The sequence below is a fragment of the Phyllopteryx taeniolatus genome, chromosome 15 (assembly GCF_024500385.1).
Source record: "Phyllopteryx taeniolatus isolate TA_2022b chromosome 15, UOR_Ptae_1.2, whole genome shotgun sequence".
Taxonomy (NCBI): domain Eukaryota; kingdom Metazoa; phylum Chordata; class Actinopteri; order Syngnathiformes; family Syngnathidae; genus Phyllopteryx; species Phyllopteryx taeniolatus.
In genome coordinates, this window is record NC_084516.1 from 1,301,299 (window position 1) to 1,326,064 (window position 24,766).

At 46.3% G+C, this 24,766-nt stretch overlaps 1 protein-coding gene across 8 annotated transcripts; it reads right to left on the reverse strand.

Moving 5' to 3' along the window:
• Positions 1–1,778: 1,778 nt before the first annotated feature.
• On the reverse strand, positions 1,779–24,766 carry LOC133490008 (calcium/calmodulin-dependent protein kinase type II subunit beta). Of its 8 annotated transcripts, none has more exons than XR_009792080.1 (21): positions 24,553–24,744; positions 22,317–22,411; positions 21,649–21,708; positions 20,676–20,730; positions 20,146–20,211; positions 17,938–18,010; positions 14,546–14,648; positions 14,221–14,477; positions 14,014–14,136; positions 13,278–13,361; positions 13,131–13,173; positions 11,272–11,343; positions 9,889–9,926; positions 7,679–7,768; positions 7,299–7,343; positions 7,071–7,119; positions 5,794–5,869; positions 5,316–5,410; positions 4,553–4,789; positions 3,936–4,125; positions 1,779–3,271 (listed from the first exon to the last, which is right to left on the reverse strand). XR_009792080.1 is itself a non-coding variant. In XM_061799460.1 (21 exons), exons 1-20 carry the CDS (start codon positions 24,612–24,614, stop codon positions 4,554–4,556), a joined length of 1,641 nt encoding a protein of 546 aa, XP_061655444.1. In that variant the 5' UTR covers positions 24,615–24,741; the 3' UTR covers positions 1,779–4,125; position 4,553. The 8 variants fall into 8 exon arrangements, 6 of the variants coding, with proteins under 6 accessions (XP_061655444.1, XP_061655443.1, XP_061655441.1 ...); XM_061799460.1 differs by having other exon boundaries at positions 1,779–4,125; positions 9,889–9,923; positions 14,221–14,315; positions 14,394–14,477; positions 24,553–24,741; XM_061799459.1 differs by having other exon boundaries at positions 1,779–4,125; positions 14,221–14,315; positions 14,394–14,477; positions 24,553–24,741.

Here is a 24,766-nt window from a genome sequence, read left to right on the forward strand (position 1 = left end):
CATATGTCATTTTTATTTCTTGTTTCTGTACTATTTAGTGATTTTGTGACATGTATTTTATATAGATTAATATTGTTGTGTTTGTTATATAATGTTAAATAAAGATTGAAAAAAAGCACACGACTAACAAATGAAATTATTTCGTAAAATAATTCAATTTTGTTTGTGAAAACGTCTTTATTCTTGAACATTTTGGGCTTATTTCCTCACTTTTAAATCGCCACCTTTGCTTCAAAATAGAAACAATATGAAAGCAATGTTTTTTTTTTTGGCTGGAACGTGAAAACCCCTCCCCCGCGTGGTCGTGCTCTTTTGTCATGCTAATGTTTTAGCATCCATGCTAATGAATTCGTTGTGATGCTAACGAGGCGGCGCAGAACCCGCACTCTTTCTTTTCTTTTCGAGTTGCATTTGCTGAACCACGATTGACGGCGCAGCAAAAATCTGATGTTATTAATGTTGCTGTGAATACAAAGAAGAAAAGTTTTGTGGCAAGTGAACATTTAGCAGTGAAATACTCGGCAACAATCAAAAGTGAGCCCGTCAGTTTGGCTGTCTTCCAGCAAAGAATTGTGGGTAAATGAAGTTGTCAAGCGCTGTTGTGTCATTGTTATTTGATTGTTGTGCTAAATTTTTACGATGGCCGTGTTTGCTTGTTACGATTGTTTGTGATTGTTATGATTGTGGTGTTTCATTCTTGTGATTGTTACATCTGTGACTCGGACCCTGCGCACCCCTGGTCACCAGCTCTTCCAGCTCCTTCCCTCAGGTAGGCGCTACCGATCAATGCAAACTAGAACTAGTAGACATTCCAACAGCTTCTTCCCTCTTGCGATCAACTTCTTAAACAGCTAACCTATAATTCCATTACAACAAGCTGGCAATTTTTTTGACTTGAGTTCGTTGTCACATTTCTGTGGGGCCAATTATGTATTACTCGTGCACTCACTGTAGTTGTCTCGCCATGCTGCACTATTTGCATATACTGGCCACTCATGCCAGAGTAGCATCTGCTCCATTTGCACACTGATTGAAGAGTATCTGTAACTTTTGCACAACCAACCTCGTCCCAGATTATCGCACTACTCGTCACTTTAAACCGCATACACTCCTTGAAGTCTCAGCGCCCTTTGCACAAGGGTCATTGCACCGGTCTATTGCAATATTAGTCATTCGAACTGCTCTAAGTGCTCGAGGACTCTGCATCTTTTTGCACAATTGGTTTTTGTCAATGTCTTTATGTCTCCAAAGTGTTCTGTAAATTGACTGTCTGTTGTGCTAGAGCGGCTCAAACTACCGGAGACAAATTCCTTGTGTGTTTTGGACATACTTGGCAAATAAAGATGATTCTGATTCTGAATATCTGATTGTTTGGTTTGATTCTTATGATTGTTGAGTTTATGTGCAATAGTTGTTTTAATATTTGATTGTTAAGATTGTTTTGCTTGGTTGTTGTTGTGTTATTATTATTTGATTAGGATTGTGACATTTGATACCTATGATTGTTGTTTAGCATTGCTGTATTTGATATGTTGTGTTTGTCATGGTTGTCGAAGCAGAAGTTTTGTTTGTTCTGTTGTCAAAATCGAAGTGCGGTCTGATTGTTCCGATTGTTGTTGCAATTAAGTTGTGTGTAATTGCTATGATAGTTGTGTTAATTCTCTAAAAGCTCAAAATGTGACTCCTCAATTGAACCTTCGACCTCTTTGATTGACAGCTGACCTTTCGTGTAAACATGAGCCCAAGTGTTCGCCAGGTCGGACCCCAGCATGACGTCGCTTCATTGACACTTTATTGATTGAATAGCACAAGTCGATATTAGTCGTATGTTTATACATATTGTATCACTCACCTTCGACATCAGTAACAAAACACGTGGCAGACTTCTGGCTGCTTTAGTTCATGAATGACGTGATTAGAACTCCAAAACCCGAAGTGTATACAGGATGTAGACATTGAGCATTCGGGACTCGGGCGTCCTCTTCAGGAGAACGTGGGGAATTGCAACAACATTCTGACCACCTGCGCGCTCTAATACATCAAATATGATTACATGATCGAGAAGCCCGTAATATTTGTTGCATTCATTTTAATCGTTGCCCCCCTTAAAACAGCGTCATTAAAACGTAGATATTCCTTTGTGTTTATTTTCTAGTCATTTTTCTCATTAAAAAAATTGGCAATTTACTTTAAAATAAAATTGAAGAATAAATGTACATATACACACAACTAATTATAATTTAATTAATTATAAATAAATAAAAAATGTAGATACGTTTACAAAAAAAACACTATGCAATTGGTTAATCAACCTGAAACAATAACATTTGAACATGAATTAGTTTTTATGAAAAGAAACCATTTTACATGCACATTTTACTTACTTTTCTTATCAATGTGGTGACCCATGTTTCTGTTTTAATAATCAAATGTGATCCTTCCTAATGAGATGCAATAATCCAACATAGTGCCTTTAGAAAAATCAGCATGCTCACTTTTGATCGACACAACTTATTAATTGAACAATATGTGCTTCTAGGATATAGTTTCTAATATTTTGGTTGTCTACATGAGGGTCAAAATATTGGGAACAGCTGGCAGCACAATCAAAAGGGAGCATTATTATTACCTTTGCCAGTCATAAATATAAATATTGATGTATTTGTGCAGGTGGTCATAATGTTGAGTGTGTCATTTAATAATTATAGCTCATCATTGTTGAATTCATTACAAGGGAAAAAAAACGTGAAGGACATCTTGAAGGGGACACATTATGTAAAAGTCACTAATTATTTGTACACAAATAGTTCTGCGTGGCACAAGTGCAACTAAGTAATTGGGGGATGATAATTTGGCTAATTTACATAATGCCGCCTCCGCATTGAGTTTCTCCACCCTTGACTTGGGGTATTTTGATGAAACAAAAAAAAACATGTCTCCTTTAGGATGACATGATCCAAAAGTAAATAATTATGAGTCAAATGTATTGTTAAATACAAACAATGGGTAATGCAATGCTTTTACACAGATCCTCAGCATGGTGCTTGTTCTTTAGTTTGTTTTCAGGTTCTTCATGCACACAAACGGAGACAAAGTCCAGCGAGAAGCAAAAAGATCAGCAGCAGTTTGGTCCAAAAAGACGACTTCATGCACTTGAACTCTCCTTCACACACACACACACACACGTCTGCCGTCGTCATGACAACGTCACACAGCATGTGCAGAGAGGACGATGATGTCACACAGCGGCCGTGCAGGAGGAGGAGCCATGCTGGTCACAGGAAGTAGAAGAGGTCGTAAACACTAGACAATGTATATATAATGTACATACACGCCTCGTTGAGCAGGTTGGTGAATTGCAACTATACGTCCACGTGTCCGCCATATTGGATGTGGCAACACGACTAATGCAGATCAGTGGACGGAACCTCATCTCGTGTAGTGTTACGTATGATGTCACTTTTAAGCAGACAATTATAAATGTTTACTCCGGACATGTTTAGGACTAGAGAAGGTTCTATTCCAGAGAAAAGGTTCTTCTTCAGAGATAAAGTACTAGTCCCTAGAGAATTGTCTTGATACAAGTGAAGGTTTTAGTCCCAAAACAAGGTTCTAGTCCTGAGAGAAGTGTATAGTCCGGAGAGAAGGTTCTAGTCCCGGGTGAAGATACTGGTCCAAAGAGAATGAATGGTCTAGTCTCAAATGAAGGTTGTTGTTCAGAGAGAAAGTATTACTCCAGAGAGAAGGTTCTAGTCCCAAGTGAAGCTCCTAGTCCTTAGAGAAGGTAGTAGTCTCAAGAGAAGGTACAAGTACCTAGAAAATAGTACAGTCCGAAATTTAGGTTTAAATACAGAGAGTAGGTTCTAGTCCCTCCGATCACACCACTTTCCACATCCAATATGGCGTCCATGTACGTATGTCTATGCCAAACGTACAAGCGCACCACCAAGAGGCGGAAACAACAACGAGGCCGAAGGGGGAAGACCACAGGCAAGCGGGGTTGGCGAGGAGGGACGTGGGCGGCTCGTAAAAGTTCAGTCCGTGGCGTCACGGCCGAGAGAAGAAGTCAGGCGGTCCCGAGGGGCGGTCCCGGCAACGCGCTGCCTCAGTCTCCGAAATGCGACCCTGAGGAGCACAAAAACGCAAGCGACACATTGTCAGGCTACATCCGCAGGTGGCGCTATAACCCCCAGCTGGAAGAGGGTGTGAGCGTGAAGTTCGATCCCCGACACTTATGGGCCACGCCCCTTTTGATTGAACGCAGCGGACACTGCCACGCATGTAATTATCTCAATGCGAGAAGCTGCACCAGCTGAAGCGCCGATTTTGGGAAAAGAGCGAACGTGCCACCTGAAAATAATGCTAACTAAGTGGCCAAGCCTCAAATGATCCAAATGCGCAAAGCCGCAAGGGCTGAGCCAACGCACGTTTCCGACACTGCGACGTAGCGGCTCCGCCGTCGCACTTCTGACGCGGCAAATTTCGCATCAACTCGGTGTGAAAGGCGCACGCATGTGTGAGTGCAGCGAGTGTGTGCGCCTCGGCGCCGCACCTCAGGCACGCAGCGGCGCGGCGTGCACTCCGGAGCAGTGGAAGTGGACGTTCTGCCAGCGTCCGTCACGGCGCTGCCACACCCTGGTCTCCTCCGATTGGCTGGAGCGCGGGCGACCGCCGGCGTCCACGAACTGCGTCAGGCGGACGTACGCCACGCAGGCGGCGTCCTCGCCGATCACGTGGACGTGCGGGTTGAGGACGGTCGTGTGGATCGGCTTCACGTTCTTCGACAGCACTGCCCACAAATGGCGAGAAAGTCAGCAAGCGCCTTTGCTGCGTTTGCTTGTGATGACAACTGAATCGGATTACGCGTTACTGCTTTTTGATTGGTACACAACTGACGTATTGCATTGCTATTTTCATTATGATTGTTGTGTTTCATCTTCATGACTTTGATTGAATTTGATCGTTACGATTGTTTTGTCCGATTATTAAGACTGTTATGTTTGATTTGTACGATTGTTGTTTCATTGCGATGATTATCATTCTGGTCTGATTGTTGAGTTTGATAGTTACAATCGCACTGGATTGCTGTCATTTTTGTTTAATAATTATGATTGTTGCGTTTGCTGTTACAAGCCGAAGTTGTGTCTGATTGTTATGGCACTTGTGTTCCATTCTTACAGTTGTTGTCAAAGTAGAAGTCCAAGTTGAGTTTGCTTGTTAGGATCGTTGTGTTTGTGTTTGTCCGCGACAGTTGCGGCGACAAGTGTCGCAGTTGTGTTCGTCCGGGTGTTGTGTCGGTGGCGTTTGAGTCTTACGGTTGTCAAAGTAGAAGCGGTGGAAGTCCATCCCCTCCACCAGGTTGCCGAGACCCTCGGGCTCGAAGGACGTCAGGCCCGGGTCGCAAATCTTCCTGCAAACACGCAGAAATAATCTACAGAGCGACTAGATGAGCACCAACGTGGCTGCGGACAAATGACGAGTGTAATGAGGTCATATGAAATCTCATGTCGGACACCACTGATCATCCTTAAAGGGACATGAGAAATCACGACAAAAACCCAACCCCAAAAAAGTTTCCATCTGTTGGTGTCTTTTGATGCATTTTAACGTTGGCATTGCCTATTTTCGCGGGACTTTGAATGCAGCACAAACAGTTGCGTCCATTCACAAAGCTGGCCTGTAATTACTCTTTAATCTTCCCAGGACAAAAACATTTGCACGTCAATCACGTTAATGCTTCTTTGCTAATGGCGCTCCGATCCCCTCCCGGCCGGCCTCAACGTCGGAACTCACGCGTAGGCCTCGAAGTCGCCGTTGTTGACGGCTTCGATGAGCTGCTCCGTGATCTTGATGATCTCCTGCTTGCGAGCTGCAAAACCGCAAGAAAGGACGACAAAAGCTCATGAACACGCGCTGGCTTCAAGCTGTTGCGTTGACCGTAAAGCCGACACATGAAACAAAAGAGTTACACACTGAATATCTTAACAGCAAAACGCTCAAACAAACATCAGTTTGTGTAACCAAAGTCTGCTAGTGCAATGCTAACACGTTGCAAAATGTCGTAGGCAGGCTAATGAAAAACACCATCAAAGACACGCAACTACTTGATTTCGTCCTATGTAGCAGCATCGCAAGCAAACACATCGTGCGACAGCACGCGCAGCTGCAGGTGTGTGCGTCTCTGCTATGCGGGAACAACCAACGACATCTCTCGGAGAAACAGCTCCGCACTGCCCCTCCGCAAGGTTGGGGCACGACGCGCCACTGCGCTGAAGGCGGGCAACTCCAAATTAGGACTTGCCAATCCAAAAAGGCGGCGCGGAAGATGACCAGACCGCAGGCTAGCGTCATCTTGCCCCAGGAAAATGGAAACTCCACTCATCTGTGGCGAGTGCACCGCGACACCATCAGTGACATAATCCATAAAATAGCACTCTATTATTCAACTTGATAAAAACATATAGTAATGACATTATTAAATAGCATATAAACAATTCAAATAGCTTGCGCCACATCTTTTACTCTAAGTCACTGAACATTGTGCTGCTCCTTCTGGTGTTTGTGCCTTGGCCACCTGGGGGCAGTATGATACACCCATGCGGATATACATAGAATCTCCTCAGTAATATTAGTCATTTTCTGCAGAGGATAAAGAATATATGCCTGCGGGTATTGTTGTTTTATCTGTCTACAACTGCACATTTTGCTCCAACTTTGGTGTTCAAATATCCGTCGCAAACACCGCGATAACAATGCTAATCGTTAGCCCATCTATGGCTTTTTGCATTGTGTTTTAGCATTAAGCTAAACAGTCGTCGTAAGGCAAAGCTACGTGGCCGTTTACAGCGAATACACAACCCGTCATTCTCTTTGTCTGATGTTTAGTTTGACAGTAAACTTCAAGTGGGAGGAGCTTGAAGCTTTTTTTGAACAATCGCTCGCTATCGGCCAAACTGCTGCTGCTGGTGAATCATCCGAAATGAAAGACAAACAATTCATTTGGCTTTTGGTGTTTGCAAAACGTCACGATGTCTTGGATGTAGCTGCAGCGTTAGCATAGCATCGCTGACCTTTCACGTCTTCATCCTCGATTGTTGCGTTGCTGCTGTCTGATGATTCCTGCAAACGACGCACGTGTTTTATAAGCGTGACATGAACACACACACAGACACACACTGGTGTACAACAATAACGACAACAAATTCTCCCCAAAACACGACACAGCGAGCGAGCGAGGCCACAAAATCCTGACAAAACTCCTCGAGTGACGACGAGGACGTGGCGGGAGGATGCGGTACCTTGATCCCGTCTACCGGATTATGGATTACGGTAGTCTGAGGCTCCTGGAGGACGAAGGATGAGGAAGAGGAGGATGAAGAGGAAGAGGTTGAAAAGACAGATGAAGAGGACGAGTATTGGGATAAGTCAATAAAAGGGAGAAATGTGAGAAACATTTATTTGGATGAGGAAAAAAATTACTGATTAAAAATGCTAATGCTAGTGAGCACAAATTGTTATAACTTGTGACCGCTCACATCGATGATTGACACATTAGAGAGGATGACGAGACCATTCCAAAACCCAAAAGATTCAAAATGAGTTTTGGCCAAAAACTGAGGCTCGTTAAAACACACAGACACACACAAACGCACGCACGCACGCACGTCGTACGTCGTACCAGTGCAGCAGACGTGACCGAGCTGTTGACTTTGGTGCTGCTGACTGTGTTTGTGTCGTTGTTGTTCCTGCTGCCGCTGCTGCTGCTGTTCTGCAGGAAACACAAAAAGCGGCAAAGGGCTTCTACTAGCTCACATCTGCAAGCCGTCCGGCCCGGCCGCTAGCTGCGTCACATTAACGGCGGCCACGCTAGCCGGGTGGCAGCGTCGGGCATAACACGACAACACGCTGAACGTGCGACACACAAACACGCAAAGTCATGCCGGACACGCAACATGGCTTGTGGGACAATTTGTAAATAAACAAAACCCACAAACAAGAACAACACGTACGTGGACAGCCTGCTCATTTTTAACAGTTCTGTGTCGATCACAAAGTTGTCCAAAAAAATAAATCTAAACAAAAATAAGAGTGAAAATCGTATAGTGTGAATGCCAGGCCACTAGTTGGCGATGTCGCAGGTTTCTTCATCAGCGTATGAGGCGAAGTCACGTGATGTGCATAAATCACGTGACTTTGGCCTCGCCCACATGGAGATTATCGGCGCAAACACATAAAAGGTGTCATTTGCATGCCGGGCCTCTAGTTGGCAATGTGACCACAAGGGAACTCTACACGCAGGCGTTTGAGTTCAGGTCATGTGATGTACTGGATGCAAGTCATATGACTGGCCTCTTCCACACAGAGATTCTGCAAAATTGCCGCAAACAAAAAAGGTGTAACGTACATGCCCGGCCACTAGTTGGCAATGTTACACAAGCGTCTTCATCGGTGTAAAAATGCGCTCAAGTCACGTGGCAAGCGTAAGTCATGTGACTGTAGCCTCTTTCACACTGAGACTTTGTAAAATTCATGAAAACAAAAAAAGAGCTGTAACATGCATTCCGGGCCACTAGTTGTCGATGTTGCTTTGTAAAGAAAGACGACAGAAATGCTTCATAGACGTATGTCAATCGTGACTTTCACACAGAATCCGGCAAGGCGGGATATTACCATGTTTGTGTGCATGTTTGTGTGCGTGGTGTGCGTGTGTGTATGTGTGTATGTGTGTGCGTGCACTGATGACGTAACGTTAGATTAATCATCTGGACGCAAATAATCTGAGATTAACACCACTCTCCAAAGGACGGGTGGTGGGAGGGATTCCAGGGGGTGAGGGGCGATCCGATTTAGGCATGATGGGCGATGAAGCTGAAGGAGGAGAAGAAGAAGAAGAAGATGGAGGCTAATGAAAGGGAGGCACAGAATTCCCAAGGGGGCGGAGATAAGTGTGTCTCCATATTAGGGCACGCTAAAAATAAAACCTAACCTTCAAACTCGACATGCAATAATGTCATCATTCGTGCGTGTCGAAGTGTGTGTGTGTGTGTGTGTGTGTGTGTGCGGTGGCGCGGCGTGTGAGCGACAGGACCAAAGGTCGCGTGACCAAACCCAGAAAATATTTGGGTTGACTTTCTGCGTATGCTACGCTAACGAACGTGATTACGGTTTGATGACTTGATTGTTTGAAGCCCAACTTGCTAAAATGTCGTTTAAAAAAAAAAAAAAAAGTTAAATACAATTGACACGTATATCATTTATTTACGCAGATATGACATATGCAAACATGAAAAATGATGATCTATTATGATCTTTGGTGACATCTTGTGTTTACCAACAAGTTTCAAGTTGAAGTTTGAAACGCTCCCGAGCGAAGATCAACGTGCTCTGACCCGGTTTGCCTAATGTGCAAGTCGCTTATACCGGATGGGAACCTTGAAGTTCCAAGAACTGCGAGCACCAAGAACTAAAACTTTGTGGAACTTGAGGTAAAAAGTTTGTTTTTAAGCTTTGTTTGCATGTTTTTGTTAGCATGGCAAACACGAGCAGGCATTTTCCTGCACGTCCTCATTGCGTGACTAAATCGACATTTCCTGGCTACTCGTTTGAACTTGATCAGACTCAAATGAGACTTTTACTCCCCGTGGAACTTGAACACACAGCAAAAACAACAACAACAACATGTGCAGAAAGGAAAAAACACATTTCACACTAAAACAAGGGAAGATCACAAGCCCTTGCTGACGTGCACTGCTTACACTAACAACAGCAATTTATTCCCATTTATTTATTTATTTATCCACATGCTGGAAACGTTTGACCCGAGGCATGTGCAACACACACACACACACACACACACATACAGAAGTAGTAAAGTGCGTGTCGTCCTACCTTGACGTCGGTCTTCTTGTTGAGGAGGCTTCTGGCTGCTGCGGAGAGGCAGAAGGACACGCCCTCAGCGGGGAGCGTGCACATGGCGCACCCGATTCGCGTTCGATTCACTCCCGATTCGCTTGGCTTTCACACGCGCACGCACCGACGCCGAGTGTCCATCGCGCCGAATCGGCGGCGCTCTTAAGCCGCCGGAGTCAGCCCGCCCTTTTGCGAAAAAAAAAAAAGAAAAAGGAATCCCTCCTCCCTGATCGCGTCCTCACATCAAAGCGGCGAATAAGCACGCACACGAAAGTGAAAGATGATGACATCATATTCACATGGCGTCACGTGACAGATCAGCGCCAGGATCAGCAGGAAGTCATTTGCCGGATAATCCCGAATAGTGCCGGCGGCGCACTTTGCACTCAAGATTAGAACGCGGCAGCTGCACGACTCATCGTCATCATCATCATCATCATCATCATCATCATATTTCCAGCTGGATGCCACAGAAAATATTGCTGGGCTGCATGTGGAAAGATTGGCTTTGCTAACTCGAAAAAAAACAGAAAGAGTTTGTTTAAAAGCAGCGAGAAAGTTGGTTTGTTTGCAAAAACAGAATCGCAGTGTGTTAAAAAAACACCAAGAGAGTTAGTTTACAAAAAGAGAGATTGTGCGTTTGTTTGAAAAGAGTTTGATTGCAAAAAAAAAAAAGGGAATTTGTTTGGGGCAAAAAGGTTAGTAGTAACAACAAGTTAGTTTGTTCATAAAACCATTCTGGGGGGAAAAAATAGTGGGTTTGTTTACTAAAGGAGAGGCACTTTGTTTACAAATAGAGTGCTTTTTTTTGAGAAAAAGGTTACTAAAACAGAGCATTAGTTTGTTTCAAAAGAGTGAGTTTGTTTATAAAAGTGTTTGTTGAAAAAGTGACTGAAAATAAAGAGAAGTGCTTCTGTTTACAAAGAGAGACAGAGTTGTTTACAAAAAGGAGGGAGTGCATTTGTTAGAAAAAATGTGTTTGCTTTCAAAAAAAGTTACCACTAATCCCGCCCGAAAAGGCGGCGCTTGCTTTCTCCCAGCGGCCTCAAACGCACCCGAGTGCGTGCCACCCCCGAGGCCTCATCCCGCCTAATACATCTTCTACTTCGAAACGCGACTACTAGCACTGCTATTGCTACTTCGACTACTGCTACTACGAACAACAACAACTACTTCTACATTATTACTTCTCAGTAGTACTAGTAGTTTATTAGTGGCGAGGATGTAGTAGTAAGCTGGGGCCGCTTACCTTGGCGAGCGTGGTGGTCATTAAAGGTCGCGAGATAGAAAGAAAGGAGAAGTTGAACGTTAGAGGAAGAGGAAGAGGAAGATGAAGATGGCCCGCGTCGCGCCCGGCTGGACCTTGTTCCGCGATGCCGGCGCCACTTCCCGTCACGCCGCCGACGGACGCCGGCGCAGTCGTCTGGCGGCCAACTGAAAGCGCAGAAGAGGACGAGGAGGAGCGTGTCATACGCATGCCAGGCCTCTAGGGGGCAGTGACAGTTTGTAAAAAAACACTGCTGGGCAAAAGAGGACTCTTAGGTTTTCCCTTTTTTCCCCCCCCCTAAAATCGATCAATTCAAATGTGATTTATTCATTTGTATTCACTCCCCTCATTAAAAATGTGCTTTTTTTGGTAAAGAATAAAATAAAAATAATGAGTGTGAAGAATAACTGTACATTTGTATTTATTTTATAAAATAAGTGGTGAGTTAATAATAATTAAATTAATAAAAGTAACAAAATATAACATTTAAAAAACATTTTCACTGTTAGAATTTGTACATGCATTTAGTTGTTTTTATTTTCATTCATTTATCTAATTAAATAATGAGTTAACTGATATATTTTAAATAATAAAATATTAATATTTTGTAAAATAAACAATTTTACAACTTAAAATTTAATTAAATTAGTGGTTAATTGTTTTTAAATTAATTATAATGAAATCAAAAGAGGGTAATTATTTCATTTTTAAAATGTATTTATTTTGTATTCATTTATCTCATTAAGTCATTGGTTGAATGATTTATAATAAATAAAAAATGAATAAATTCAAATTGTAAAATAAACACTTTTACAACTGAATCCTATTAAAAAGTCATTATTTCATTATAATTAATTATGAAAAACAAAATGTAAAACTGAGAAGGATTTTATTCAAACAAACTATTTTACATTTTACATTTGTAGTAATTCATCTATTTAGATAATTGGTTAATTGATTGTGGTTAAATATATATTATAATAAAAAATGTAAAAAATGTAATAATATAAAAGTAACAAAATACTGTCCCATCTACATTTAAAAAAAAATGTGTCTACCATTTAAATATTCAATGAATTCTTTCTAATTTCATTATTAGAAATAAAACATTTTAAAATTGTTATTATTAAATCAACCCATTTCCATATCTTACATACACGTTGGAGTTTTTCTGAAGCGCTTTCAAATTTGAATGCGGCCAAATGCAACCGAAGGCGTGAAAGTACAAGCTCGTCGGGCGCTAACATGCTAAGTACGCTAAGCAGCCGCGGGAAAGCACCTTGACGCCATCATGGGGGGCTTCCTCATTCCAGTCGTCCACTTTCGCCACGCTAACTAATTATCTGGAGCGCGAGGAAGAAATAGAACTTTCTGTTCTACTTGTCAGGCATGAAGGAGGAAACAAATGTTCTCTTAAAACCCGGGAGAAGAAGCTTTCATTGTGGGTATTTATTGAATTTACGGGAACCTCAAAGAATATAAATCTTCAATTAAATGGGAGCGTATGCATAATAATAATAATCAACATATAAGGATAAAATGTCATCTCTATATAGATATAATCACGCAAGTTAAAAGGGCGTCTGTTTTGAAATGCTTTTAATCATGGAGAGCACATGGAGTTATCTTGTGTATGAAACGCGCTGTATCAAGAAACTCGCCTTGCCGATGACGTTTCAGCGCGCGCCATCCAATAGGCGGAAAATGACTTCTGTCTCCCTCTGGCGGAGATTTGAGGAGGTACAACAACGCGCCTGCGCTTCCATACCTACAGCCACCTTTCTAATCAACTCAAACTCGTATGAGAATACGCTATCGTAACTCTAGAATACACCAAATACATATAAATTACAAGATATACTCATTATAAATAAATACTATATACAAAGTATTGTAATACCTTCATTCAAATATCGGAGCAAACAAGAATCAAGTGTGATCGATCATCTCTCACCCGAGAAGTTCCTGGAGACCAGCATGGTGGTCAGGATGGCGCCCTGCGGACGTGGTCGAGGAAGAGGAGGAGGAGGATGAGGAGGAAAGCGTTGAAATGTTTGCGTTGCGCCGCCGCGTAAACGTTGGGAGTTGGCCGATCGGTCACCTTGAGCTTCCTCCTGGCGTTGAACTTCTTCAAGCAGTCCACCGTCTCCTGCCGGTGCATCATGGACGCCACCGTGCCGCGTTGCTGTCCACACGCACAACTCCACGCTTACATGGTGACACCACTCACTCACTCACTTCTACTAGTACTAATACAGCTACTTTAGCCGACTGCTAACTCAAGAACTACAACTAATACACCCAATACTTGTTCTCGTACTATTACTCCTGCTCCTATTATTCCAACTACTACCACTAATACCACTACCACAAATACTACAACTAATTCTACTTCTTCAAGTAATAATACTACTGCTACTAACTAGTACAACTATTACTTACTTGCACAACCACCACTACCACCATTAAGACTGCTACTTCTAATTACTACTACCACTAGTACTAGTACTTCAAATACGACTACTTCTAGTTGTTCTACTACTACATCAATACTACCACTACTAATACCACAACTATGACTACTACAACCTTTATACCGTTTTTTTTTTTTACGACAAATAGTACTACATCAACTTATAATTCTATTACCACTAATTGTAATACTACCACCACGTGACTTTGCATATTTGTAGTTGTACTACTGCGACTGGCACTCCCACAATGGCTGCTATCGGACGACAACTACAAGCTCTGCACATTCGCCATCGCGAGCCGACTGGAAGTATTTATGTATGTTGTAGCAGATGCGCGCGTAGCGGCGGCGGCGGCGTACGTACGCAGACCCACGGGTGCTTGAGGGCCTCCTGGGCCGTGATCCTCTTGGCGGGATTGATGGTCAACATCTGGTTGATCAGATTTTTGGCTTCGGGCGTCACCGTGTCCCACTCCGGAGACGGGAACTACACACACACACACACGCGCGCGCACAAACGTGTCACGAGAGCGCGGACGAGGAGGCGACGGAGGGGACGACGTAGGCTCACGTCGTATGCTCCGGCTTTGATCTGCTGGTAGAGTTTGTGCTGGTCTTCGTCCCAGAAGGGAGGGTAGCCCACCAGGAGGATGTAGAGGATCACACCTACGCGCGCACGCACGCACACGTCAAGTCTCCACAATGCCGGGTTCCGGGCCGTGCGGGCGCGAACGCAGCTCTTACCGCAGGCCCACGTGTCGACCGGCTTTCCGTACGCTTCCTTCCGGAGAACCTCGGGAGACAAATACCCGGGCGTGCCCGCAAAGCCTGAACACACGACAAATACGCCATGACCCCGGCGGCGCAGAACGGGAAGCGCAAGCGCCGCCACGTACCGAACCAGGCCTGCTGCTCTCCTTGGACCTCGATGGCCAGTCCGAAGTCGGCCAGCTTCACCGCCGCGTTCTTACACTTGCTGGCCAGCAGGAGATTCTCCGGCTAAACCGCCACGACACAAACGACACAAAAACACGTTACGACCCGCTCTTACGATACGCGAAGAACAAACAACACGGCTGCAACACACTCATACAGGACACACAACAAGAACATAGTCCTAGAACACACTACTCACGAGTCCTTACCTAAGTAACAACACACCTACAATACAAGAAAACACTACTAATCACACACTACAAGAAAAATACACAACTAGAAAACTACAAGGACACGCTACAAAGAACAACCCCCCCCCCCAAGGACACATTTCTAGAACACACTACAAGAAGAACACAATGATAGAATACACTCGTAAAACACACTACTAGATTACACTATGAAGGACACACTACAAGAACAACACACTCATAGAATACACTACTAAGTACACACTAGTACAACCCCAATTCCAATGAAGTTGTGGTACTTGTGTTAAACATAAATAAAAACAAAACACAATGATTGTCATGGTCTGTGTTTTGGTTTGGGTTGTTTAGTTTTGTTCCATGTTTTCCTGTGTTCCATGTTTGTCGTGTGCTCATTAGGTTGTTGTGTCCACCTGTTCTCGTCTACTTTGTGTTGACCAATCAGCTCTCTCTAGCCACTCGTCTTGTCCAGGTGTTCCTCGTTGTCTCGTCAATTTGTTTGTATTTAGTTCCCTGGGTTCTTTCAGTCCTTGTCGGTTCATTGTCGTTGTCACATGTCTTGCCATGTCATAGTCGCCAGTTGTTTTTGTCATAGTCGCCAGTTGTTTTTGTCATAGTCGCCTGTTGTTTTATCATTGTGATTAAATATTATTATTAGGCAGATTCCCTGCTGCCAGTCTCAATCCACTGGCTAGCGTCACCACGGATGAGCCCATGCAACTGGGCAGGTTCCGTCTCTCCCCTGAGGAACGTCAACGCCGGCTGAGGGAAGGGCGGTGCTTCTACTGCGGTCAGTTGGGTCATTCCGTGAGCAACTGTCACGTCAAAGTTGCCGGTGCCGGTAGCCAGGGCACGGGAGAGGTGAGTCTGAATTTCATTAAGGAAGACCCTACACGGGTTCTTCCTAAAGTGACACTATGCTCTCCTTGCTCCGGCGGCGCTCGTCCAGCGGCCGCCACCTGACCCTACTCCGGCGGCGCTCGTCCAGCGGCCGCCACTCATCCTTGCTCCGGCGGCGCTCGTCCAGCGGCCGCCACCCGTCCTTGCTCCGGCGGCGCTCGTCCAGCGGCCGCCACCTGACCCTGCTCCAACGGCGCTCGTCCAGCGGCCGCCACCTGACCCTGCTCCAACGGCGCTCGTCCAGCGGCCGCCACCTGACCCTGCTCCAACGGCGCTCGTCCAGCGGCCGCCACCTGACCCTGCTCCGGCGGCGCTCGTCCAGCGGCCGCCACCCGTCCTTGCTCCGGCGGCGCTCGTCCAGCGGCCGCCACCTGACCCTGCTCCAACGGCGCTCGTCCAGCGGCCGCCACCTGACCCTGCTCCAACGGCGCTCGTCCAGCGGCCGCCACCTGACCCTGCTCCAACGGCGCTCGTCCAGCGGCCGCCACCTGACCCTGCTCCAACGGCGCTCGTCCAGCGGCCGCCACCCATCCTTGCTCCGGCGGCGCTCGTCATGACAGTCCGGATGGTTCTTTTCCTCTTTGGCCCGGAGGACACGACGTCCACAATTTCCAAAAACTATTTGAAATGTGGACTCGTCGGACCACAGAACACTTTTCCACTTTGCATCAGTCCATCTTAGATGAGCTCGGCCCGGAGAAGCCGGCGGCGTTTCTGGGTGTTGTTGATAAATGGCTTTTGCTTTGCATAGTAGAGTTTCAAGTTGCACTTACGGATGTAGCGCCGAACTGTATTTACTGACATTTGTTTTCTGAAGCGTTCCTGAGCCCATGCGGTGATATCCTTTACACATTGATGTCATTTTTTGATGCAGTGCCGCCCGAGGGATCGAAGGTCACGGGCATTCAATGTCGGTTTTCGGCCTTGCCGCTTACATGCAGCGATTTCTCCAGATTCTCTGAACCTTTTGATGATATTATGGACCGTGGATGAGGAAATCCCTAAATTCCTTGCAATTATACGTTGAGTAACATTGTCCTTAAACTGTTGGAATATTTTCTCACGCACTTGTTCACAAAGAGGTGAACCTCGCCCCATCTTTGCTTGTGAATGACTTGTGAATTCAGGGAAGTAATCATGGCACCCACCTGTTCCCAATGAGCCTGTTCCCTGTGGGATCTTCCAAACAGGTGTTTGATGGGCGTGCCTCAACTTTCTCAGTCTTTTTTGCCCCCTGTCCCAGCTTTTTTGGAACGTGTTGCAGCCATCAAATTCTAAGTTCATGATTGTTTGCTAAAAAAAATAAACAAGTTTATCAGTTTGAACATGAAATATCTTGTCTTTGTAGTGTATTCAATTAAATATAGGTGGAACATGATTTGCAAATCTGTGTATTCTGTTTTTATTTATGTTTAACACAACATCCCAACTTCATTGGAATTGGGGTTGTAGAATGAAGAACACTACTACTACCAAAAAAAACCTTCCTATAAGAACGCTACAAGGACCGATTACTGGACCACACGAATACACAAATACACAAAAAGAACACACTTTGAAGGACACTAGATTAGAAGAATAAACCACGATGCTTCAGCATTGCTGAGCTTTATGCTAGAAGCTAATTTAGCGTCACTACTAAACAAGAGGCAGAATTGAAGGAAAGTTTTACTTCAATGACGATGAGGGAGAACAAAGTCTGCATACATTACATGCACATTCATCGCACTCCAGTTTAGCAAGACAAAGAAAAACGAACTTTCCAGCAAATGAAGCTAACACTAGCAACCAATTAGCTTATGTCAGCATTACAGACAGAAGCTAGGACTACTCGCTCGTAAACAATTCCCACCACCCTCAACTTTTAGGACAATTCACATGCTAGCACGCAGGCTAACGGTTTCTTTAGGACTCTGGACTTTTCAGAACGATTCAGTTGAATTTTGCGTCACTTGACATGTTGATGACATGGCTAACACGTGTATGATGTCATCTTGCGGTAAGGTCAAAACGAGCTCGCCGTCCGCCGCTCTCGGTGCCTAGAGAGCGGGGGAGGGGTAAAAGTTCAATATTTTCACATTTGTTGGGGGATGGTTGCCGGCAATACCCTGGCTCCGCCCCCCCGTCCTAAGTCAAGGTACCGTTGTTGAATGCACGGCCATGCCGAGTTACGGAGCGGCGCGCGATCCTTCGCTCGCCTCTCAGTCTGTATGTCACGTGACCTTTGACCCGCGACCGCTCACCTTGAGGTCTCGGTGGACCACGCCCATCTGATGGCAGTGAAGCACCGCCTCCAGGATCTGCTGGAGGCAATGGCTGCATGCACACAGCAGGGGGAGCAGCGGGTTAGTCATGCACAGGCGGCATCAGCGGCAAGTGTGTGTGCTTGTGTGTTGGTACACTTGTTTCTATGTGTTTTTGTGCGTTTGTATGACTTTTTGAGCATCTGTGTGTGTGTGTTTGTGAGCATGTGTGTACATAATGTTTATGCGCGCACGTGCACGTGCTTTTGTACACTTCTGTATTCTTGTGTGTGTGTGTCTGTGTTATGTTTATGTGTGAGTGCGAGTTTGTATTTGTGCGTGTATGTTTGCGTCTTTGTAAATGTGTGCGTTTGTGTGCCATTCACGTGCTCTCTCTCTCTCTCTCTCTCTTTCAATTGTTCGAGTGCATCGAGACTCCAAAGAAACAAACGAACGAACGAACGAACGAACGAGACACGCAGCGGGCACAAACGTGAGGATGATGATGATGCCATACAAACACATGCAAACCCAAACAAGTCAATATCCAACACGTACACACAGACACGATGACCAACGCGTACACGAATGTTGCGAACACACCTTGAGGTCCCTGTGCACTATGCGGTGTCGGCGTGTGCGTGACACGCTGTGTACGATCGGACGGATACGACGACTGCGGAGACGAGACCGCACGGCGAGGGCGGCCACGTCCGCACCCGCACACCGCGTGCGAATAATAAAAAGGCAATACGAAATTCATCCCGGTCGACACGAACCCTTCACAAGCGTATATTCACCACCGAAGTGTCAATTCCGCAGATTTCACGCACGTTAGTCACCAAGCAAATTCCCCCCCAACGGCTGCTTCAAACCAAAATGACGGACTTCCTGTACAATTTCATCCATTGGTTCTTAAGACTTTTTCATGCATCCTGTTCTACACCTACACATACATCCAATTTGGTGTTGCTAGGGGAAACTGGTGTCGGGGGCTGAATTTTCCAAACTTTCCAGGGGACCACAGTGAGGAAATGTCCCCGAAATGGCTGCTTCAACCAAAATGACGGACTTCCTGTTCAATTATGCACAAGGGTCCCAGAGACTTTTTTTGTGCAATAATACACCCAAGTTGGTGTCGATCGGTAAATCTGGTGTCAGGGTCTCAGTTTTTCCAATTTTCGAGTGGGCGCCACGGAGTGAGTTTTGCAGCAGTTGCGTGTTAAAAAATGTGAGAAAACGGCCATGTTTGTGTGCAATGGATGTGGCGGGACTCAAGAGTACAGATGGGATAACGAGACGAAAGTGTCGGCGACAAACACGCGCACACACACACACGCGCACACACACAGTTAATTTATGCGCAGACGCTGAGAAGAGAAGAAGAAACGAGGGAGAAAAATGCACCAGAATCGTTTCGGACATTTTGTGCTGGACATCACCGATGAATGATCTCCCCGGTCAATTCATTAGGTACACCTGCACAGCTTCGTGACCTGAGCAAATTATTAGGAACGGGTCTCCCTGTGGCGCATTTGAACATTATTCGAACCTTTATCACAATAATGTTGTTTAAAAGTATTGTGTACCTAATGAATTGGCCAAATTTCTCGAATTAAACATGAGCAATGAGTCAATTTGCATATTCATGATTGGAATCATAGTTCATATTGATCGTGTGGGGAAGAAAATGGTTAATTCGGGTTAAATATGATGTAAATAAACGTCAACCAAAATGGAACCTAAGACCACGTGACTTCTGAAAGTCTTTTAGGAATTCAAACAGTTGCCCACTGCGCCCCCTGTTGGCACAGGATGCTCAAACAGGAAGCGTGTTAACATGTTGTGGTGCGCGTTCCTAATTATTCTTTTGCTCCAGCAGCTGTCAATCATGCTGGTGCAAATGTCGATTTGTCCGCATCTTTTTTTTCCCTCCTTTTCTGGCTGCCTGGCTGGCTCGCCCCCGCAAAAAAAAAAGAGAAGAGAAGAAAGCAATCGAACTGATTTAAGCGGAGTGAGGCGGGGGCCATCGTCTCGTCAGGAGGGCGGGGAAAGTCCGCCTCCACCGTCGCCATCATCGTCTTCAAATGTGTTGCAGAGGAAGTTGACAAAAGTAAACCACTGGACAAACGCAGAGGTGCCCCTGTGTGTGTGTGCGTATGTGCGTGCGTGTGTGTGAGGAAGGGGGGTGGCGACGTTGGGGGTTACCTGGCGTCTGCCTCGCTGTAGTACTCCCTCGCCACGATGTCCTCGAAGAGCTCGCCTCCTGTCACCCTGAGAACACCAACGGGCGTGAAGAGCAAGGTTACACACACGCAAAGAAGCACGCGTACACAAACACACAACAGCATGTATACACGTCACATATACAAACACACACACAAACGTACATACACACACACAAAGCTCACACAAGGAACACTGATACACACAAAAGGTGCAAACAAAGACAAACACACAAATAACACAGACGGTTACACACACACGCACAGCGTAACACACAGAGAGTTACACACACACAAACCCACACACACACACACATATAGGGGAATGTCCTGCCGAGGGGGAAACCCCGACAGCGCCGCTGACAAGGCGCGTTGCCATGGCGACTGACTCCGGCGCTGCGGGGGAGTGGGCGCTAAAGCGGCAAAGGAGGGATGAGGGTGGGGGGCGTTATGTAAGGGGGGGGGGGGCAGACTGACGAAGACTGAGAGGAAGAAGAGGAGGAAGGAACTCACAGATCAAAAAGGAGGTAGTGGAAGCCTTCCTCCGAGATGTTGTCATGGAGACGGACTGCGGCAGCAACACACACAAACAGCAAAAAACACACACCAAAAAGTACAATCACAACGGCGACCGATGAAACATTACATTACATCGCATCACTTACGAGATGCAGCTCGAGTGCCACAACACACAAACACACAAAATGACACGCACGCACACAAATGGTAGCACACACACATACACGGTAAGACACACGAACACAAACGCACTCACAAAAATGACAACTACACACACAAACACAGTAACACAAATCAACTCAGTAACGCACAAACACAAGGGTGAGAAGCTCATCCGGTCATCCGGGAGGATCGAGAGGAGGCGGCCGGGGCATCCGTTGCGGACGCCTCCCCGGGGAGGTGTTCCAGGCACGTCCCGCCGGGAGGACACCCCGGGGACGACCCGGGACACGCCGGAGAGACTACGTCTGCCGGCTTAGCCCGGGAACGCCTCGGGATCCCCCCGGAAGAGCTGAAGGAAGTGGCTGGGGGAGGGAAGTCTGGGCGACCCTGCTGAGGCTGCGGCCCCCCCGCGACCCGACCTCGGATGAGCGGGAGAAAATGGATGGATGGACGCACAGACACACAAAAAGACAAACACACACACACGTACATCACACAAACATAACACTAAAACACGCACACACAAAGATATAAACAGCAACGTGCACACGCATACAAAATAACACGCACATGCGCACGTCTTAACACACGCAGTCAGACAAAACACACATGCAAAGATGTAAACACACAAACACATGCACACTGTAACACACACCCATGCAGAGTGCATGCACTGTAAGCAGAAGTTCAAAGGTGGCAGTGAATAAAGAACATCAACAGATGGCGGATTCAAAGTCAACATGTGGCGAGAAGATCGATCCATGCATTGATATTGCATGGGGCGCTGATATTTGCAAATTCTTACCGATGTTGGAATGTTTGAGCAGCCGGCAGATCCTGGCCTCGCGCTCCAGCTTCTGGTGGTCTGCGCACACACGCACACACGCGCATCTTCACAACGGCCTCATATTTAGCAGATCGTGTTCGCCGGGAGGAAAGGAGGAGGAGAAGAAACAAAAGAGGAAAGGAAGGAAGAACTGAACCAGACAAAAGAGAGCAGAGAAGAAAGGTTAAAGGAAAGGAAGAAGGACACAAGACGAGAGGAAAGGATGCAAAGAAGGAAACAAAAGGAAAGGAGGAATAGAAAGGCGTTGACGTGAATCCAGAAAGGAGCAGTCCGGCGAGGATGTTTGATTGACGGCTGTGCTGACATCAACAGGCCTGACCTTTGAACTCACCAACAAGACTTTTTCCCACGAGCGTGCGCGTGTGCCGCTACTTGGAGGCTAGCGACATCGCCGCTAGCCTCCAAGTAGCATGTTCGCAACTCCGATTGAGTTTGCGGCGGACACCACGTCAACGTGAGGGAAGGACACAAGGACACAAGGAGAGTTTCCTTCTGCGGGTTCCGGTCTAACTTGAAACCCTAATCCTGTCTTGAAAGCCTTCTCCGAACCTCAGCCAGACCACGTCTTGAGACCCTACCTCCGACTCGCAGCCCCCGCCTCGAACGTCGAGTTGCGGCGCGCTCACCTCTGGCCGACAACTTCTTGGTGTTGATGATCTTGGCGGCGTACTCTTGTCCCGAGCAGACGTTGACGCAGCGGCGCACCACTGAAAAGGCTCCCCTGCACACGCAAACACCACAAGAAGACGGTTCAGCTTGCTCAGCGTTTGAGGGGGTGAAAATGGCCCCCGGGGGTTCACTGTATCGTAATTCGGGAGTCGGGAAGGGGAAAATGTTTCCGGAATCATTTTCTCCTTCCTGACTCCTGAAACACTCTTTAGCCATTTTGATAACGTGGACTAAATAGGGCTGAAACGATGCATCGAACATTGCCAAATCACCATATGGGTCATTTTCATATCATTTGCTCAATAACGCTCCAAAAATACAAAATCGAATTTTTTGCTGCCGCCTTGGTTTTCGATGGCTCAATGTGTTCGGCCATGCTTGAAAAAAATGGTTGATGATTTTCAATTTTAGGCATTCTGTCCTTATTGACAGAGCAAATGGCGCTGGCCAATTGAAATACATTTCTCGCATAACGGTAAAGACAAAAGTGCATAACGGCTTGAAAAGTTTTTACCGTTATTGATCCAATTATATAAAAAGGACCCACATAACAATTTTTTGTAGTGGACTGTATCGTTGACTGTAGGGCTGAAACGATGAATCGCTACAACCCAATCACTATATGGCCAAATATTTTGGACACGCAAAACGAACGTTTTTCATCTTAACGGGAAAGCAAATTTCATGTCCTCGATGCGTCGTTACACAATGAGAGCCTCTCAGCGGTCCTTGAACGCATCACGACAGGCACAGTGAGTGGGCCTCGCTCCCCCGGCGGGGGGGCGGGGGCGCTTGGCGACAACAGTGTTAGCACAAACGTGAGAGCGCAAAGAAAATGCGTGACGGAGAAATGCAGTCAATTTCAGCTCACTTAAAAGCCTAACCCGGGCTTGAAACCGAACTCGTTTCAAACCGAGGCTTGAACCCCTACTTTGAAACCCAAACCCCGCCTTCAAAGTCAAACTTGAAACCCAAACCCGTTTCAACCAAAACCGGCACGAAACCCTCGCTTGAAACCCTAACAGAGATTACGTCGTGATTGTGACCTTTGAACCTTTCTGATTTGCTAGTGTGCTAGCATGCGACCATCTTATCCAAACTGTTTACTAATTGGACTTTTAGAGCAGGTGTTAATTTTTTAAAACGAACTTATGCAAAACATAGCGCCACACAAATGGGCAAGCGCACAAACGGGGACACGCGGCTGCACTAATGGCGAAGGTGTTCTATCGGGTCGAGGTCAGGACTCTGTGCAGGCCAGTCAAGTTCATCCACACCAAATTGTGTCCGCCGTGTCTTTATGGACATTTTGGAACAGGACGGGGTAATCCCCAAACTGTTTGACTGTCCAAAATCTCTCGGTACGCTGAAGCATTCAGAGCTCAGGGTCGAATGTTTTGGACATGCTCCCAACTATGTGGAACACGACTGTGCACCAGTGCACAAAGCGAGGTCCAGAAAGACACGCATGACAGAGTCTGGAGTGGATGAACTTGACTGGCCTGCACAATTCTGACCACAACCCTATAGAACAGCTTTGGACGAATTAGAGAGGAGACTGAGGGACAGCGCTTCTTGTCCAACATCAGTGCAGGACCTCAGGCAAAGAAGAAGAGGGGATGTCGCTTACGTTCACATGTGAGTCAAGGCAGGTACAAAGAGCATGTTTGTTCATTGATTTTGCTCTCCATGGATTTCATTTCTAGCTGTTAACTGTTTGGAACAGGGATTCTCAAACTTTGTGGCCAGCTCGGGAGCCATTTTTCCAAGGGCACCCTGGCGCCCTCATCATTTCAACACCAATGCAACAGCTTTTCCGCGCGTCCACAGACGCCACATGGAGACGCAAACACACAAACACACACTAAGGGGACTACACACAAACACAGATGGAAACACACACACACACACACACACACACACACAGAGATGGACATGGGGACACGCATACTCCCGATACACACAGACAGATGGAGACAGACACACACACACACACACGTGTTGCTGTGATGCCCGCACATGCCCACGCGCAACCTGACGTTCACGTCACACTTTTGTCAGGTCAAAGTGCGCGCGCACGTCATCATTCATACAACCACGTCCGCGCGCGTGCGTGTGCCATGAAAAAAGTCGGGTCGGGGCTCGGCCCGCACCCCAACATCAAAAAGATTTGTCAAAGGCGCGTGCACGTACTTGCCCAGCTCCTCGTACATCTGATAGTCGTCGGTGAAGCGCGTGCACGTGGTGGCGGCCATGGTCCAGATGGATGGCGGCTTCTTCTGGCTCCGGTTCTGGCTCCGAGGGGGAATCAAGTGAAGCGAGCGGCGCGTCGCAGCGGACGGAAGACTTGAGGACGGCGAGACTCCGCCCACCGGCTCGCACGCGCGCGCACGCACGCCGGAGGGGT

What these genes read in the sequence shown, in the direction of transcription:
- LOC133490008 (XM_061799457.1), bottom strand. Translation starts at nt 24,614, where the DNA reads ATGGCCGCCACCACGTGCACGCGCTTCACCGACGACTATCAGATGTAC. An exon ending in TCAAAGCCGGAGCATACGAC is followed by an intron (nt 14,137 to 14,220) that starts GTGAGCCTACGT and finishes GTGTGTGTGTAG; the next exon opens with TTCCCGTCTCCGGAGTGGGA. An exon ending in ATCCGGTAGACGGGATCAAG is followed by an intron (nt 7,120 to 7,298) that starts GTACCGCATCCT and finishes CGTCGTTTGCAG; the next exon opens with GAATCATCAGACAGCAGCAA.